The sequence below is a fragment of the Parasteatoda tepidariorum genome, chromosome 5 (genome assembly GCF_982258835.1).
Source record: "Parasteatoda tepidariorum strain Cologne lab strain chromosome 5, Ptep-v5.0, whole genome shotgun sequence".
NCBI classification, from domain to species: Eukaryota; Metazoa; Arthropoda; class Arachnida; order Araneae; family Theridiidae; genus Parasteatoda; species Parasteatoda tepidariorum.
The window spans coordinates 87710561-87729869 of record NC_141759.1 but is presented as its reverse complement, the minus strand read 5'-3'; the positions used below and the strand labels follow the sequence as shown (position 1 = coordinate 87729869).

Here is a 19309-nt window from a genome sequence, read left to right as displayed (position 1 = left end):
TATCGTATAAAGTTTTACCATTACCATTGATATAAAAATGACATTTTACAAACATGAAGCATGTTCTCAAAAAGACATAGTTTTCGAACAAAAAGATCAAGCTGAAATTTTTCAATTAGTTAAATAAATTTAATGGCTTCGCTATTAGATTTTTGTATTCGCGATCGCAACACTCGAATACGCCATCTGGGGAGAGACCGGTTTCATGCCTTTAGCCCTTCTCCCTTCCCTCTCCTCCTTTTTTCAGTTGTATAGGAATGTACTACGATATTTTCTCTTTTCTTAATATTTTTCCTTTTTATATAATAAAAATATTTCTTAAAATTTCCATGATACTTTTATTTAGAACTATGTTTAATGTAGTTTTCAGTTCCATATAGTTTCTCAAGTTAAAAGATTTTAATCTATATGAAAATCCAGAGAGAAACTAACGTACTTCCTTCCTCTATGACTTTCCACACGCTAATGGGGAAAGCATGTGAAGTGTTGCCATAGGAAAAGAGTTCTGCTCTACGCCACCTGCAGCCCATTTCGATCGCCAATCGCCGTCAAGAGAAAAAGAGAGCCTGATTGGTGCGTTTTCCACAGGGGAATGTATTTCACCAATTAGACTCTTTTAATCTGCTTCAAAGGCGATCGAATTTGCGTGAACCGCAGTTAGTGAGAATGGCTTAGGAAACTGATCAATTTAGGGAAGCTAAAAGCTGGGTTTCACTCGCCAAACATAAAGCTTTAATAAATGTCATATGCACAAAATCCAAATAACAGTCCAAAGGTTTGTCGCGTCGAATTATCATTTTAATTTTTATAACATGGACTCTAATTTTAATGAGTTCTGTGATATTGGCTCAGATAATGATTCGACATCTGAACATGAAGACGAATCTGAACAGTTTCAGTATGTTGTTTTATCAACTGAGCAAATAATGCAACATATGATTGAATGTATACTAGAAGTTAACACTGTCTTCCAGGTAAAATTTTTGTATACGCAATTTTTTTTAATTAAAATGTTTTTCTTGTGGAAAGAAAAATGTGTACTAAACCTTTGACCCCAAAAATTCGAATATAACTATCGAAAGCGAATACCATAAACAAAGGCCAACGATGTCAAAAAAAGTGTTAGCAATTTTATACCACAAATCTTTAATAGCGTAAACTGATAATGAACAATTGTTTTCCTGGTGATTGTACTGACAAGAAAAACTATCGCCGCAGATCCTAGTTACTAATTATTAGCTTCCTATTAATTTATTTTATTTTATTTTATTGCTCCTGAAAAGTAACAGCTGATATTGCTATGAAACTTCAATTACTGATCACGTTTCCAAAATCACCAGGGCGCAAAGAGAAACTGCCAGTTCTTGTTCTTAGAATTGATTCTTAAGAAATATGTCTAGTACCAGGGATCTGTCCAGGCCGAATTTACTACCGTTTAGCGGTACCTTCACAAATTCAATTTTAGGAAAAACGGTAGTTTCACAAATTCAACTTTAGGAAAAACGGTAGTTTCACAAATTCAACTTTAGGAAAAACGGTAGTTTCACAAAATACTTTTTCTTAAAATTTTATTAATTTATCCCTTAAGAAATGATAAATCTATATTTTTACCATGTTTTTGTACTGACTTTTTAATGTAATTTTCAATTTTTCACAAATTATGCCAAAATTTTCACAAAATAGGTACCTTTCAAAAAAACCTAGACACAGACAGACCCTTGAGTACACTAAGAGTAGACTACAAGATGACTATGAGTTTTACCTAATTTTGTAACTTTTTTTTTTTAGAAAAATGATAAAGAAAAAAATACATCTTTTAAGCATTTTGCGGGAAGATTTCCGTATCGTGATCTGTGGTAGAATAATCGCCAAGTTGTGGCAACTTCCGGGCAGCAGCCCGCTAGAAACTAAAAAAGAAACATCACAGAAAGGGACCTACTCAAATTTTATAAATCGTAGCCAATCCCAAGCAAACATCTACATGTTTTTTTTTTTTTTTAAATTTGCAAGTTCGAAATCTATTTGGCACCTTAACAATTATAGTTGGCGCGACAAATCACGATATGGAAATATGCCCCATTTTGCTGTCTCACTGTTGCCAAAACTTATTTAAAAAAGATTTTTGATGCAATGATGGGTGGCGCTAGGGGGGCTAAAATTTGTCTTAAGACTTCCAGCTTATTACTTCTGATTTATTTTTTTCTCCTAAGTTTAAAAAAGCAAGCCATTCAATATTATTATACCTGTAGTATTTATAATATTATACATTCTTTCAATTAAACTTTTGATTAAGTGAACAAATTTAGAGAACTCTGCAAGCGTGCTACCAAAAAAAATAACATATGTTGATATTTTACGCACATATAGCTAATAAGAGGATGACACTCAAAACTTGGCAAACATTTGCTTTTATTTATGTTGTGATATTAAGTTTCTCAAATTTGTTTACAGTTCACGTACTTTTAGAACTTTTAAATTACAGAAAACTCTTATGATTGGTAAATTTGGGTTTAAATCTAAACACAAATCACAATAATAAGACTTCCTAGGAGGTTATCAAGCCTGTTCACTTATCATCTCATAAACATTACATAAGCGGAGGGATACACTTGAAGTTTTTTATATTTCACCTGATTTTAGGATGCTTGTTATTGTTGACATTAATACAACCATCAATAAATCATTAAACAAACTGTGAAAAGAATTAGGTCTAAATAATATGAACTAAGAAAAAAATGGTTCAGTTAAATGATGAGAAAATATACAAAAATGATCTGTTATAACTTTATTATTTGAATAATTATTTATATATTTGAATATTTATTTATCACTGCAATTTTTTATAGATTCCTCCTACGATCACCAGAATTTTATTAAACCACTTTGAATGGGACAAACAAAAACTCTTTGAAAGGTTTGTTTCAACTTATTTTTCATTCAGAAAATAAAATATTAAATAAGTACGTCAGAATGTCTTTCAGTAAGTGTTATGCAATGCTTAATTCTGTTTTAAAAGATTATCATGCATGTACTAAATTTTTTTTTAATATTTTGTACGAATATATTTCAAACTTCAAGAAACTACTAATATCAGGGCTCGAAAAAACTCAGAAATGTTACCCGTCTCCGAGGACGGCTTGCCCAGCAATGTACCTGTCCTCCTTTTAAACTAACCCGTTGTTTCTAAATAAATAAAAAAATATAATTTTCTCTTATTTATTACAAACATATATATAAATTGCACAATGAATTAGTAGTTACTAAGATTACTAATACTGGAATTACATTAATACTGGAATTACAAAAATGGCCGTCCGCGCGGACGTCGCATTCGAGAAATTCGTTGTCCTCGGGGAATTTTTGACCACCGAGGACGGGCTGTTTTTCGAGCCCTGACTAATATCTTAATCTACTGTGCCTACTAATTTATGTTCTTATTTTCTTTATTTTTAAGTGATTTTATAAAATTTTATATTAACTCAACTTTTAGAAAGTTATGAAGGGCATCAGTTTCGCTTTTATGCTTGCTTAATTTTTTATAATTTAATAGTTGAATTATTTATAACAGAAAAATAAAATCAAAATTGTAATATATAATTAAGACTTTTTTATTTAATTAAAGGTTATAAGCACACCGGACAAAAAATTAGTCACCCTTAGAGAAATTATTAAAAACATTATATAATAACATATAACACTGCCTCTGGATTTGATAATCACTTGAATTCGATTAAGAAGTGAGTCCAGAAGGTTTTGCAGGTACGTCGAATCCAATTTAAGGCACTCGCTGTGGATTTGACAGCGCAAATCCACCAAATTGCGAGAATTCTGATTTTGGCATTTTACCCATTGTTCCAATACCCAATCACCCAATGTGATTAATAGTCTTAATCTTTTTTTTTAACTTTATTAATTAAAATGTTCAACTTTACTCCTTTATTTATTTTTTTAACACCATGCTCACATAACACATGTTTACTATTTTTTTTAAATTATTTTAACAAGTTTCATTCCACAAATCTCATCTTGGTTTTTTTAAATCAAACTTGGAGCATTCTTAAATGCTCAAGTTATTTCCTATCATTTACTTGCTAAGCACTGTGTTTTATGCTTTATTTTAAACAAACTTTCTTGAATTTGAAAAAATTAGATGTTCTACAAAATTGGATGAACTTTATATCCAAATTTCTAAATGAACTCATTTAAGTTTTAAAAGAAAGCTCCATGTTAGTAACTTTCTTACTCTGAAACAAATTTGAGATTTCCAAATAAAAAATTAATCCTGTTAATCAAATCAAAATAAGTTTTGTTAATATCATAAACATATTTTATAGGTATTATGATGGCGATCAAGAGACTTTATTTAAAGAAGCTCATGTAATTGATCCCTTTAAAGAACCATTAGATTCATCTAAGGTAAACATTTCTGTCATGAATAAATTTAAAAAATATGACATTTATAAGGAACATTTATAGGGCATTTATAGGGATATTCTCTTCAAGCATTTTAATTTGCCTTCATTATAATCATTTGAACAGTATTTGATGCATAAGCTAAATAGTTTCATTTACAATCTTGTACATTTTTTGACTAATTGTGCCAATTTTACATTGAAAAGTGTTTTCAAAGTTTTTTGTTTTAAATTTATAAGTAAATTTATTTATTTTGCTGTTTTCAGACAGACAGAGATTTCAATAATTTTTGCCTGGAAACAAATAAGTAAATGAGTTTGATAACAGTTTCAGTAAACAGTTGTGAATTTTTAGAGCCATTGAACTCAAAATATGTTTAATGCAACCTAAATAACAGGTTAAATTTTCATTAATTTTTTTATTATTATTTTATATTTAATTCATTTTTTAGAACAGTATATGCTTTTTATCAATAAGCAGATATGTAAAATAAAAATAAGGATTACTTTACTGTATTGGTTTATTCTGACACATATTAAACAGATTTAACAGAGCAATACAAATTTAGATTTTTGTCTCATATTATAGCTAGTTGAGACCTGCTTTGAGTCAAAAATCACTTCACCTCAATTTCTTAAACATATCTTTTCTTATAAAATTAAATGTACAAATTATTGTTCTGATTTTTCTGACTGCAAAAACAATATAAAACTTTTGGGGGGGAGATTTTTGATTTGTTATTTTTCAATACAAAATTTATATTAGCATATGAAGTGTATTTTTTCGATTAAAATGTGGTAAATATGTTTTTTTTTTTTTCCTCATTATTTTATTTTTTTTAAATGGAGTCTTATATTAACTTGTAACAGTAAAATTCATCGAGACTTGCATGATTTATTTTGCCTCAAATGCAATTACTAAATATAACTTATTAATGAAAGTTTAGGTTTTTGTCTCATACATGACCCTATTTAATGTGTTCTGATTGCAGGCTTTGTTAAACTTGAAATTTGTGAGTAATTTCATTTGAATTTGTCATTTTTGATGCAATAAACTGTGTAGTATGTCTTTTTTAGATTAAGTAAAAAGAACTAAGGAAAAAAAATAATAATACTATCAACCCAATAAAAAATATATTTTTACTAAATAACAATTTTGAGAGTATGGTTAATAGGAAAATGATATAAGCTATATAATGTGTTAAATATTTTACTCTGTTTATTTCATTTAAATATATCATTTCTAATATAGCAGGCTGGATAATATTCCTTTCCTTTTAAGATCTTATTTTAAGTTCATGATTTGCTCAAGAAAAAATAAAATAAAAAAGCTGGAACAAGAAAAAGGAAGCATATTAAATTGGATCATATTGCCTGACATAATAAAAATCAAAGAATTTGCATTTTTTTTTTTTTTTTTTAAATTTTATTTGAAATTGTCCTTTTTTGCACAAAAAGCTGAATGGATTATGTTTTCTTCGTGACATTTCTTTTGAAGGAAAAAAATCTTCAAAGACTGGAATTTTGAAAGTTATTAAACTTTTGTTTACCCTGCTTCTGGTGTTAAAACCTTTTATTCTCATTCAATAGGTTTACCAGAATAACAGAGTCTAAACAAAATAACTGAATAACAGTTGTCAGCAAAAGATAAATAACTTTTTATTCATTTGAAATTGCTTTTGTTAAAAATAATTATAATATGTGTATTTTTAAATTATTGAAAATCACATTTTTTAAGCTTATCTTATAATTTGCTGTTTCTGTTATTAAAAATTTAGGATTCCCGATTAAAACTGCAAACATTAGAATGTGAAATATGTATGATGAATATGGCTTCCACTGTGAGTAATATATTATACTCTGATCTTTAAAATGATTATTATTATTTTCTTAGAAATTGTGCTGTGCATATTCAGGGGTCTGTTTAGAAGAAATTTGGGTCCGTTTACGGACCCTTCACAAAATATCTTTTCATAAAAACGGACCCTTCACAAAATATTTTAACTTAAAAACGGACCCTTCACAAAATGATTTTTCTTTTAATCGGACCCTTCACGAATTTTTTTATCTTCATTATTATTTTGTTAATCGAATAAACCCTTTCCAGGGCAGAAAACAAGAAAGATGGATATAAACGAATTAAGTTTTGTCTTCGGCAGACGATTCTTCCATTATTCGTCCGAAATTAATATTCTGCGTTCAGCAGTATAGGCTAAATACCAAATATTTGTATGTTGCATCGCTAATTTAGAAACAGCAATTGTTGTTTATTTTTTAAAATTTAATTTTTTTAATTATAATTTTACAGTATTGAGCATAATCTCGTATGTCTTTACAGTTCAAAAACTCCTTGAAAAAGTTTTTTTTGCAATAACGGACCCTATTTGCACAAATTCATAAAAGCGGACCCTGGTTGAAAGAATATGAGTAATTTTTTCACAATTTCACGAAAAACGGACCTTTCACAAAATGTCTGGACAGACCCCTGATATTAATTATTCTGAAAATTGAAAAATAATACACTTTCATTGTGCTGGAATAAAATGTTTCCAGTGATAGATGAATCAAAGGGTTAAAATCCCCTTGCCATTGGGCTAAGCGTGGGAAGTTTTCCTTCCCATGTAACTCAAATGCCTGTTTGGTGCATCAAAAAGTCCTCCATGAAGGCTAGTTTCTTTGTCTTTTTGGTAATAAAGTAAGCTTATTCTTTTTTATTACCTTTGGGTGTTGCTTATTTATGTTTTAAGAAAAAAGTTCATCCTTTTCACTGTGCATAATAAAAAATTAAAATTTTAATCTAAACGCTAAGGCAAGAGCAACACAATTTTTAAAACTCTTTTGCTTTTCAAGAATATGAAAGCAAGAATATTAGGTGATTTTTTTTGTTTTGTTTTTAATTTAAAGTTTGAGTACTTTTTTGTCAAAAATATTTTTTTCAAAAATTATAAATACATATTTAGGATTTCTAATGTGCATTTGAAGGGATGTTTAGAGAGGTATTTTATAAACTAAGATGCTGAGCCAGGCAAGTTAGGGATTTGGTGTTTTTTCTTGGTCTGTTTTCAGGTCTGACCATGACAGTTATGAATAATATTAATCACTGTGTTTTGTTACTTCACAATAATTGCTTAAACATTTTTATTTTTCTAGTGTAAATGACTAGAAAAGCATGAAACACAGATTAACCAATGTGAATGAGAAACAAACGAATTTCAAAAGAAAGATACTCTAATAAAGGAAAGCTGTTGAGAATTTTAAATCTTTCAAGTTTAGATTTTTGTTATTCTTCATTAATGTATTAATTTTATTAAAAATAGTTTTTGCTATCATTTATGTATAATTTTAAATTTGCTTTGCAGCATTTGAATATCTTGATCTTTTTTTTTTATTAAGTATGGAAAATGTTTTAAATTTATAGATGATGACTGGCATAGCTTGTGGTCATCGGTTTTGCACAGAATGTTGGAGTGAATACCTTACAAACCAGATTATGGATCAAGGAATAAGTCAAGTAAAAAATTCAAATTTTAATATTTCTTTAAACTTTAGTTATTAAAAATTTTTATTATAAATAATTTCTATGTTTTTTTATTATTGTTATTTTAAGATGCATTAAAATGAAGCTCAGAAATTTACTCAGAAATAAATTTCTGAATGAGATGCTTTTTTTTTCTTTTTTTTTTTTTTTTTTTTTTGATATAAAAAAATGTTTTGAGGCTTTGATGTTAAATCATTTTGAAACATACTTAAATTATAATTGAATTTTTTTTTCCACTTAAAACATTTTTTACTGTTAATGTAGCAGGCTCCTAATGACAATTATTCTAACCATTAACAATCTATTTAGATCTACAGTAGAAATTAAAATGAGAAATAGGATTTATTTAAGCCTAATTAAATCATACAAAACACTGATTTCAGGTATGGAGAATGAGTGATTTCTTTCAACAAATTGTTTTAATACTTCATCATAAACTTGAATTATTTATTACATAATAATATAATATAATAATATATATATAAAATGGTTTTTTGCAATAAAAATTTGACTGAAATTGGGTGTTGTTCCAAAATGTCCTGTAGACATGTGTTATGTCCTTTAGATATATGTTTTATTGATGTAATTATTTTCATTTAAATGTTATTTGATTAGTAGTTTAAAGTGGTTTAAGTTTTTGTAAAACAAATAATGGAATTAAATTTTAATATTTTTCTTCTTTTTTGTTATTTTTAAAATTGTAAAAACTTTTTATCATTTTTTAGATAATTAGTTGTCCTGCTCATGGTTGTGATATTCTTGTTGATGATCAAACTGTTATGTAAGTACAAGACTGTTTTTTTTTGGAAAAATATTTTATGGTACATATTCATATGTTATAGTAAAGTCAGTGTCGTGTTAATGTCAAAAATACATACAGTGGAGCATCGTTTATACAACGTCGAAGGGACCACTGAAAAACGTTGTATATACGATAACGTATAATCGATTTTTTCTTTCAAAACTCGTAACTAACTCTGTTTTCAGTTAATTTTAATCTTAAACGTGTTGATTTACATAAATTTCTAAATTAGACAAAGCAAAACAAACAAATAACCATAAAAAAAAAGAAAAAATACAGTAAGCAATTTGAATGTATGTTACATTTATTTTATTTATTTATTACTATTTTTTTTTAGTACTCCAAATTTGTTTTTTTTTTTTCACTTTAATTATTTCACGTTACGTTTACAGAAAAAATTATTTACGGTTGTTTGATGTGAGGATTGACGCTGAGCTTTATTGTTGTCTTTGTTATCTGAGACCATGCCAACGAAATCATATTCATTGTTTGGAGAACACTTATTTCCTTGGGATTAGGCTCTACAATGCTTCGAATAGTGAGTTCATCTAACTACTCTCCATACTGCAATTTTAGATTCCTTATCACGGCCAAATCTAATGGCTGAAGCACACTTGTGCAGTTTGCAGGAAAAAGTGAACTTTTACATTTTCCAAAAAATTAGTAACCGGTGGGTGAGCTGGACATTGGTCTATAAATAGCAGAATTTTTAGTTTTTGCCTCTGCATAACATTCTCTAGTTTTTTCAGATAACTAGTAAACATTTCGGTCGTCTTCCACGCATTCTTATTGGCGTCATAATTCAGCGGAAGCGTTTTGATATGCTTTAGACATCTGGGATTTTTTGATTATCCTACCACTAAAGGAGTGATCTTTTCACTTCCATCAGAGTTTACACAAAGCAGCACAGTAAGGCGATCTTTTTTTTTTATGCCTCCTTTACATTTTTTGCCTTTATAAGCTAATGTCTGATTCGGCATTAAATGATAGAAAAGACCCGTGTTTAGTGTGAAGAATAAAAGTAAAATAAATGTAAACAAAATCCATAACCGATCGATACGATACGATAATCCATAATCGTATAACCGATTCTGTGCATTGTATAAACGATATATTTTTACATTAAAATGAATAGGAATGAATTGGGACTCCACTGAAACATCGTATAAATGTAAACGTTGCATAAACGATCGTAGTATAAATGTTTCTCCACTGTACTTCTAAATAATCAAAGTATGATGGAAGTCTATATGAAAATTCAAGGCAAATAATAAATAAAAGTTCATATATGTTTGCCCTTCAAAATCATATTTCTCAATATATTTTCTTTCATAAAGTTATTTTTGTTGCAAAATAGCATTGAAAAATTATGAGTTTTAAAGTTTTTCTACATACACCAAACAGTTCAAAGGCTTACATATGTTTTACTTAACTAAATATTCAATTTTTCTTAAGTTTAAGCCCAGTCCAGAAAACAAGAGTATTTATAGAAATAAAAGCTCAGACTCTTTCTTGTTTCTAGACTTTCATTTGTTTGAGTTGAACATTATCTTCTTTAGGTAAACTTAAGATCTATAACTGTAGTGATGTTTCCTCTCTCTTTTTTTTTGCATCAGACTAAGTTTATACTATTGTTTAATTTCTTGGCCTTATGCATGTAGTTTTTATTTATGCATTTATTATTATTATTTTTTTTGTCATTCAATGAAAATTAATAAAAAATACTTTATATTGATAAATTTGAAATTAAATTTAGTTTTTATGCAGCCTTTGTTCTGCATAAAAAAAGTAAAAAAACATTGCCAATTTATCAAAATAATACAAATTGATTTCTATTATTTTTTTAATCATTTTAAAGACTAATATGCATATTTATTTTTAGGAATTTAATTACTAATCCTATAGTGAAATTGAAATATCAGCATCTTATCACTAACAGTTTTGTTGAGGTAATATGTTATTGCATAATTATTTGAAAAGCAAAACTACTTTCAAAAAGAAATTATTTAATATTTGTTAATTTTTATACTTTTTTTTAGTACTATATAATTTTATAATGTTTAATATGTATAATATTTAAAATGTTTACAATATGGAAGTTTACTTTTTTTTTAAATTTGTTTTTCAATTTTTAATTTTATTTCGTTTTTGTTTACTGCTATTTTTACGTGTTTTTTGTTATTCAAATACTATAAAAAAAAATTTTCTATTTCTGATAAATTTAAGTTTAAATCAATGAGTTTTTCTCTGTTTTTAAGACAGAGTACCTCCTTTAATTTCTTTAGATTGAGCAAATTTTTTTAATTTGGCACTATTCCACTCCACACAATATTAATAATTCTAATTTCTAATTGAGCTTCTTTTTTTTCTAAGGTTTAAAGTATTGTCTTTCTTTTATATTTGTGTTAAACACTGTTTAACAATTTTAATGTCTTTAAGAAAAGACATAAGTTGCAAAAATATAAGACTTTAAGTATTGCTTTGTACAAGGAAGAAATTGCATGGACTGATCCTATAGGAGCAGATTATCTCGAGGAGCAGCTTTTGAAACGCCATGGGATTAGGCTGAACTTTCCCCGCAGCGACACCTGTCAGCTGAGTTCCCGAAGTGCAACAGTATTCAACAAAAAGTAATGGCAGCGTGGAAGTGAGGGATTCTTTTCCCCCTGTTTTTAGAACATTGATTCGATTTCTTTGTGGGCCCCCTGATGTTCGTCGGTGCATCAGGGAGGCGTGGAGTCTGATTTTTTAGAAGGAATATGATGACATTTTCTTAGGAAGAGATAAATCTATTTACATCTCTTAAATTGTTTTATAATTTTTAATTTGTGGCCTGTGTGGCTGTAGATAGTGATGTTGTGTATTTATACGTTTTTTAATTTTTTTAAAGAAAAAGAGTGCTGTCTAACAAATAAAATGTGGTGAGTTTACAAATTTCTGTATTTTTTTTATCTGTCTCAGGTTTTTTTATTCTTACCAATCCATTCCCTTTCAGCTAGTTATTTTTCTTTCAGGTTATTGCAACAATGCTATCCTTTTTAACATTATACTTTTGGCCATGTTTCGAATTAAGATGATACGTATCCGTTTACAGGATATTGTTATTCTAGTAATTTGTAATTGTTGATTCTAAATTAATTCTTAATGGTTCATTCTAAATTAATCATTTAATCTTTTGTTTTACTTATTAAACCTTTTTCCCTAAGCCATTAAGGAACACACGTTATTATTTGGTGCCTTAGTACCAGGTGTGAGCTTGATAATTTTTAAATTTTCATTATAAATGATATATATTTTAAGTAAAATTAAATTTTGGAATGGATTGGACTAATTTTGATAAATTTTTTTGATAAATATGTTGCAAAATTTATGGCATATTAATATAATACACGTGCATGATTCATATTTCTTCATTCTCTCTTCCTCGGCATTATTGTTGTTTCTCTCCAATGATTTTGATAATTTATTGATTGAAATATTTCATTGTTTGAAAAGTAATTGCTTAATCGCAATAATTTTAATTAAATGAATGTCTTGTGTGGTTTCAAAAGTAATGAAAATTAAGTGTATATATGTTGAAAAATTAGTATTCTTGATTTTAAGGATTTGTAGTGGACAATTTTAAGCAATAGTTATATGAAAATAGTATTTTAAATGCAGTAGGGCTATACATTTTTAATGAGTGTAATACCATTGGTTATATATACATTTCTATGAATATTATTTTGATGACAATTTGATTTTTTGTAATTTTATCTGTGATTTTTATCTTGAATATTTTTGAGAGTGTATTATATTTCTATAATTTAACACTTATCTAATTTAATGGGTAAATCTAAATTTTCTTTGGCGAATTCGCTGCAACCTTTCAGTGGCAGCAGGGATGCAAATTTAAATTTTTTTCTTAACAATTTAGAGCAAATAGCTATATTAGAGAAATGGGACGACACAAAGAAATGTCTAATTCTTAAATTAAATTTAACAGGAGAGGCATTAAGAGTAGTCAGTGAAGCACACACTGAAAATAACAATGAATTTGAAATAATAGTAAAAATACTTAAAGATAAATTCTTAAAAAAACCAAATTATGCTGAATTACAAAATAAATTTAACACACTTATGCAAGGTCCTAATCAAAGTATAAAAGATCTAATAGATGAGGTGGAGAAAGCTACCAATCAATATTTGGAAATAAATAATAAGAGTAGTGATGAGACTTTGAATTTGGCTAAAAAAATGAAGGCTCAAAAATTGTTAGATAGTATGAGACCCGATATTCGACTTGAAGTCATGAAAAGGGGAGCCACAAGATTTGAGGACATAGGCAAAATAGCAAGTGATGTGGAAAATGCTCTCGCAATTAATGAAAATCATGTAAATAATTTAACGAAGACAACAGATGTAGATATTCTATTAAAACATCAGGTAGAAAGTAATCGCAGGATAGAGGAATTAACTCAAAAAATAGAGGATTTAACTAAGAATAAATCTGTAAATAATATTTCAAGTACTAGGAACTTTGTGCAACCTAAAATAACTTGCCATATATGTAATAAATATCACTTAACAACGGAATGTTGGTATTATCCAGGGAAAGATAGTAATAATAGTAATAGAGTAACACCTTATGATAGGAGTCGTAGTAACTTCAGAAGAGGATTCAACAGAAATTTTAGGAATAGGGGTAACAACAGTAGGGACAGAAGACGAAATAATTTAAACTAGTTAATGGTTCTTGTAACAGGTGGAATGAAACAGGGTTTACAAGAACCAATAACAAATCAAATGAGTTAAAGCTGGATAAAAATACAAAATTGAAAAAGAAGGAAATTTATAAACAAAATGTCAGTCCAAATTATAATAAAAAATATAAGAGTAGGATATTTATAAGTAGTAATATCAAACATAAAAATTTTAATTCAGATAATAATGATAAGAAAAATCAGGTAATAACAAATTCTAATTATAATTCAAATAACAATCAGAGATGTAGAAATGATATAAATAAAAATAATGATGAATTAAAAGACATAAATGAGGAAATAGAATTAGGAAATAAGCATGTTATGACATGTGGTGATATTAACAATTCAGATGCTCTTCCTATTATAATTTTAAAATTTGGAGATTTATTAATACCTGCTTTATTAGACACTGGTGGTAATTTGAGTTTAATTGATCCTGCAACTGTAAATGAGATAAAAGAGAAGACTAAAGTTAATTATTTATCTCGATCAGTAAGAATACATACCTTAGATAACAACACTATACCATACTTATCAGCTATATCCTCAAAATTTAAGATCAAGACTAAATGGTTTAATGGAACCTTCTTTGTAACTCAAAATTCTTGGCATTACAAATATAAAATTATCTTGGGTTATGATTTTATACAGCATAACAAAATTATTTTGGACACACCAAATAGGAAATTAATTATGGGGCATGAGTCATTTGAATTTTTTGAAGATACTCCTCGTGTGATAAATAATTTATGTAATAATGTGCAGATAGATAAAGATAATATTGCTTATGCACCCGAGAAAATAGTAATTGAGCCTAATACCCAAAAATTAATTAAACTAACTGTATCTCAAGATATAAGCAATTGTAATCAAATATTATTTTCTCCTAATACTAATAAACTAAAGTATACAATTTATGAATCATTAATTGAAATTACTGATAAAAATTTTGCAACTATGATTGAAAATAATACTGACAAAAGAATAATTATAAATAAAGGAACTAAAATTGGTAAAGTATTCGAAATTGAGAAAAATGATATTATGATACCTACAGAGGATGAGCATTTACAAATATTTAAATTTGGAAGAAATTCATAAACTTAGAAAAATAGAAATTAATACCAGTGATTTTGACTTAAAACATTTGAATAAGGATGATGCAGACAAGATGCTCAAAATTTTAATGGATAATGCTGAGGTTTTCTCTAAATCTTATGCTACTCTAGGCTCTACTAACGCCGTTATCCCTGAATTTAAATTATTACACCAATTTCCTATTCAGACTAGACCGTATCCAATTCCTAATATTGCCAAATCATTTGCTAAAAAAGAGATTCAAAAATTGTTGGAAGCAGGCATTATTGAACCTTCATCTTCAAATTATTGTTTTCCGGTAATTTTTGTCAAGAAGAAACCTTTTGTTAATGACCCCAACTTACAAAAATTCCGCATGGTCATTGACTATCGCTTACTAAATTCTGTAACGGAGACTTTTAAAATTTGTTTACCTAAAATAAATGACATTTTACATGACATTTCTGGAAAAGCATTCTACACGGTTTTAGATTTAAAGAGTGCATTTTTTCAACTGCAATTGAAAAAACAGGATAGAGCCAAACTTGCATTTTGTTGCGAAATTGGAAATTTTCAGCCCACTTGTCTTCCTTTTGGATCTCGTAACAGCACTTCTTATTTCCACAATTTAATTTCAAAGTGTTTAGATGATATAAAAGGGCCTAATGTACAATATTTTTTAGATGACATAGTGATTGCTGCTAATTCAATAGAAGAGATGATTAATTTTTTGATTAAAGTCTTTGACAGACTTAAAAAATTTAACTTAACTTTAGATCCTGCAAAAATTCAAATATGTAAATCTGAGATAGTTTATTTAGGTTTTAAACTTCATGCAAATGGTTTTTCCCCAGCTCCAGATAATGTAAAAAAAATTGTAAACTTTCCCATTCCTAAAGATGTCAAGCAAGTACAAACTTTTTTAGGCATGATTAATTATTTTCGTCATTTAATTTATAATTTTGCTGACATTGTTAAACCTATAGTAAATTTAACTAAAAAAAATGTTGAGTACAATTGGAATGAAGAGTGCCAAAATGCTTTTAAATCTATATCAGAACAATTACTACTTGCACCTACTTTAAAAAATATTGATGATAGCAAAAAATTTTATATTGTTACTGATGCCTCTAATAATTCTTTATGTGGTATTTTAATGCAAAGAATTGAGGAAAATTTTGTACCTATAGAATTTTACTCCAGACAACTGACTTTTGCAGAGTCCAAATATCCATCAATTAGGCGAGAACTTTTAGCTATTGTTGATTCAGTTAAACATTTCCATCAACATCTTTATGGTAAAGAATTCACTGTTTTAACTGATGCGAAAGCATTAACTTTCCATATTGATTTGCAAAAACAACCAGAGATTGTGAGTAGGTGGCTTATGTATTTACAGGAATTTAATTTTCAAATTAAGCATATAGAAGGTTTAAAAAATCCAGCTGATTATCTATCCAGAGTGCCCATTACAGATGTTGTTGTTAATAATGTAAATATATTTGAAGTGAATGAAAATCTTAAAATGGAGAATATAATTAAATTTCAACAAAATTGTAACAAAACTAAAGAAATATTGGAAAAACTTAAAATCAATGACAAATTCACTTCAAAAAAATTTTTTGTAAATGATAAAGGAATACTTATGATAAGAATTAAACCTCCTAAACATCCTCATAAAACTATTAGTAGAATTTTTATACCCGAATCTCTTAGAGGTGAGGTTCTTAAGGCAGCTCATGCTGCACATTTTGGTACTTTTAAAACATACAATTTAATGAAGAGAAATTATTCCTGGTATGGCATGTTAGCTGATACACAAAATTTTGTGGAATCATGTGATGCTTGTTTGGCAAATAAACCTAAACTAAAAATTACTGAAACTAAATTTATTGAGAAAAGTGATCTCAATCTGGGACAAAGATTGTCAATTGATATTGTAGGAAAATTGCCTAGGTCTATTGACAACAAATTCTTTATTTTAACAATTATTGATAATTATTCAAGATATTTAGAGACCATACCATTAACAAATATAAAATCATCAAACATAATCAGTAGCTTAAATGACTATTTTTCTAAATTTGGGTTAGCTCAAGAAATAATTAGCGATAATGGCACTAATTTCACTTCTGATGAGTTTGTTAACTTTTTAAAATCATTAAATATTGAACATAGAAAAACTTCATTTTATTATCCTTTATCTAATGGTTTACTGGAGAGATCTCACAGAATTTTAAAAGAATCAATAGCTTCAATGTGTCACAATAGTTGGGAGTGGACGAATAAACTTTTATTTTTCAAATTGCATTATAATTCCTCAATAAATGTGGTTACAGGTTATACTCCTGCAGAATTGTTTTTTGGTCGAAATTTAAATCTCCCATTAAATGTAAGTGTTAATGTCAACAATGAAGAAAACCCATCTAATTACATTAAAAAATTAACAGAGCACATTGCAGAGACCAGAGAAATAGTGAGGCTTAATGAGAAAAAATATTTTGAACTACATGAGAAATACATAAAGGGTAGACCAACTCCTAATTATGAGTGTAAGGATCTTGTTTATTTAAAAATAAATACTGATGTTCGTTCTTTAGATCCCAAATATGAAGGTCCTTTTGAGGTTACGAAAAAGTTTAGAAATAACAATTACCTAGTACATATAAAAGATGATAGAAGAGACATGTACAAAAAATTTCATGTCAGTAAACTTTTCAAAAAAAAGTCATTAAGAGAGGAACTAAAGAATGACAACTCAAATGATCATGATATCAGCATTGAATATTAAGCTAAATAATGGTTAGAGTGTTTATCATATTTTTGTTAGGGTATTGATTTGACAATTTTAACTCAAGGTTTATTTAAATGTAAAAATATATAGTTAGCAAATTTTGTTTTGGTGGTTAGATTTTTGAATTGCATTTTTCCCCTTCGAGCTCAAAATTTTATATTTGATGAAAACTGGCTGGTACAATTATCATTAAATATGGAAACATCCCATTCAAAAATTAAGCTTGATTTTTTCTTGGTTTTCTCTTTCTGATAACCGTCTTATTTTTTTTAGCTACTAAAGGATTTTTACTGTCCTTGTGATGCAAATTTTTAGTTATATTGTCATTTCAATAACATCTGATTAAGATAGGGAGTATAGTGAATTTAAGGAAAATTTTGATATAGTAAATAAAATGAAATATGAGCAGAATAACGAAGTAAATGTGCTGAATTGAGATAATAATCATTGCAAATACTAGTGTAGGATTCAAAATGTAAATAATTGTATAACATATGACAAAAAAATAATGCAAACACTAGTATAGGAGTATGAGGTAGATCTGAAAGATTGTCCAATTAGTGTCGTATGTTATTATACAAGTGTCAAACATGTAGACACTGTATGACAAAATGTTATTAGGTGACAGTATTGTTGGTATAATGCAAGTTTTGTATGTTAAAATTTTTTTTTGTTTTGCAAGAAAGAGAGAATGGAGGGATAAGATGAATACTTTAACAAATTTTTTTTGAGACAAGATAGAATAAATTCACCACCATTGTTGTTTTGTAATTGTATATGTATGTTTTATTATTCGGATACTCACCATTTTTTTATTCACTTAACCACATGCTTCCAAAGAAAGAAATGTGTAAGGCAGCTGAATTTTTTTTTTCTTCATTTTTTTTTGCTATTTTAGTGAAGCAATGTTAAACACTGTTTAACAATTTTAATGTCTTTAAGAAAAGACATAAGTTGCAAAAATATAAGACTTTAAGTATTGCTTTGTACAAGGAAGAAATTGCATGGACTGATCCTATAGGAGCAGATTATCTCGAGGAGCAGCTTTTGAAACGCCATGGGATTAGGCTGAACTTTCCCCGCAGCGACACCTGTCAGCTGAGTTCCCGAAGTGCAACAGTATTCAACAAAAAGTAATGGCAGCGTGGAAGTGAGGGATTCTTTTCTTTTCCCCCTGTTTTTAGAACATTGATTCGATTTCTTTGTGGGCCCCCTGATGTTCGTCGGTGCATCAGGGAGGCGTGGAGTCTGATTTTTTAGAAGGAATATGATGACATTTTCTTAGGAAGAGATAAATCTATTTACATCTCTTAAATTGTTTTATAATTTTTAATTTGTGGCCTGTGTGGCTGTAGATAGTGATGTTGTGTATTTATACGTTTTTTAATTTTTTTAAAGAAAAAGAGTGCTGTCTAACAAATAAAATGTGGTGAGTTTACAAATTTCTGTATTTTTTTTATCTGTCTCAGGTTTTTTTATTCTTACCAATCCATTCCCTTTCAGCTAGTTATTTTTCTTTCAGGTTATTGCAACAATGCTATCCTTTTTAACATTATACTTTTGGCCATGTTTCGAATTAAGATGATACGTATCCGTTTACAGGATATTGTTATTCTAGTAATTTGTAATTGTTGATTCTAAATTAATTCTTAATGGTTCATTCTAAATTAATCATTTAATCTTTTGTTTTACTTATTAAACCTTTTTCCCTAAGCCATTAAGGAACACTCGTTATTAATTTGTAAAACAATAACTTATGTTACATAAACTATTTTAGATTTGAAAAATATATTTTTCTCTCATATTTATGCATTTAAAAAAAAATTATGTAAAAAACAATGAAAAAAAAATTTTGTAGCCATGTTAAATATGTCTTGCAAACTCTAAAACTATGCATGTTTTGTTTAACATGGAAGCTGCGCTTATGCATTTTTTTTTCTG

The 19309-nt window shown here is 28.0% G+C and overlaps 1 protein-coding gene across 4 annotated transcripts in view; it reads left to right on the top strand.

Moving 5' to 3' along the window:
- The first annotated feature begins 690 nt into the window (after positions 1-690).
- The window catches only part of LOC107453638 (E3 ubiquitin-protein ligase arih1), a 35472-nt gene continuing 16853 nt past the window's right edge, over positions 691-19309 (top strand). The window contains exons 1-7 of one of the 4 annotated variants that reach the window (XM_087164460.1): positions 691-974; positions 2847-2914; positions 4335-4416; positions 6191-6253; positions 7831-7923; positions 8676-8731; positions 10635-10701. In XM_087164460.1, coding sequence (XP_087020586.1) covers positions 747-974; positions 2847-2914; positions 4335-4416; positions 6191-6253; positions 7831-7923; positions 8676-8731; positions 10635-10701 — 657 coding nt within the window. In that variant the 5' untranslated portion in view covers positions 691-746. Of the gene's footprint in view, positions 975-2846; positions 2915-4334; positions 4417-6190; positions 6254-7830; positions 7924-8675; positions 8732-10634; positions 10702-11412; positions 18798-19309 lie in introns of those variants that run through there. The other 3 variants (XM_087164458.1, XM_087164459.1, XR_015433829.1) reach the window with 3 other exon arrangements.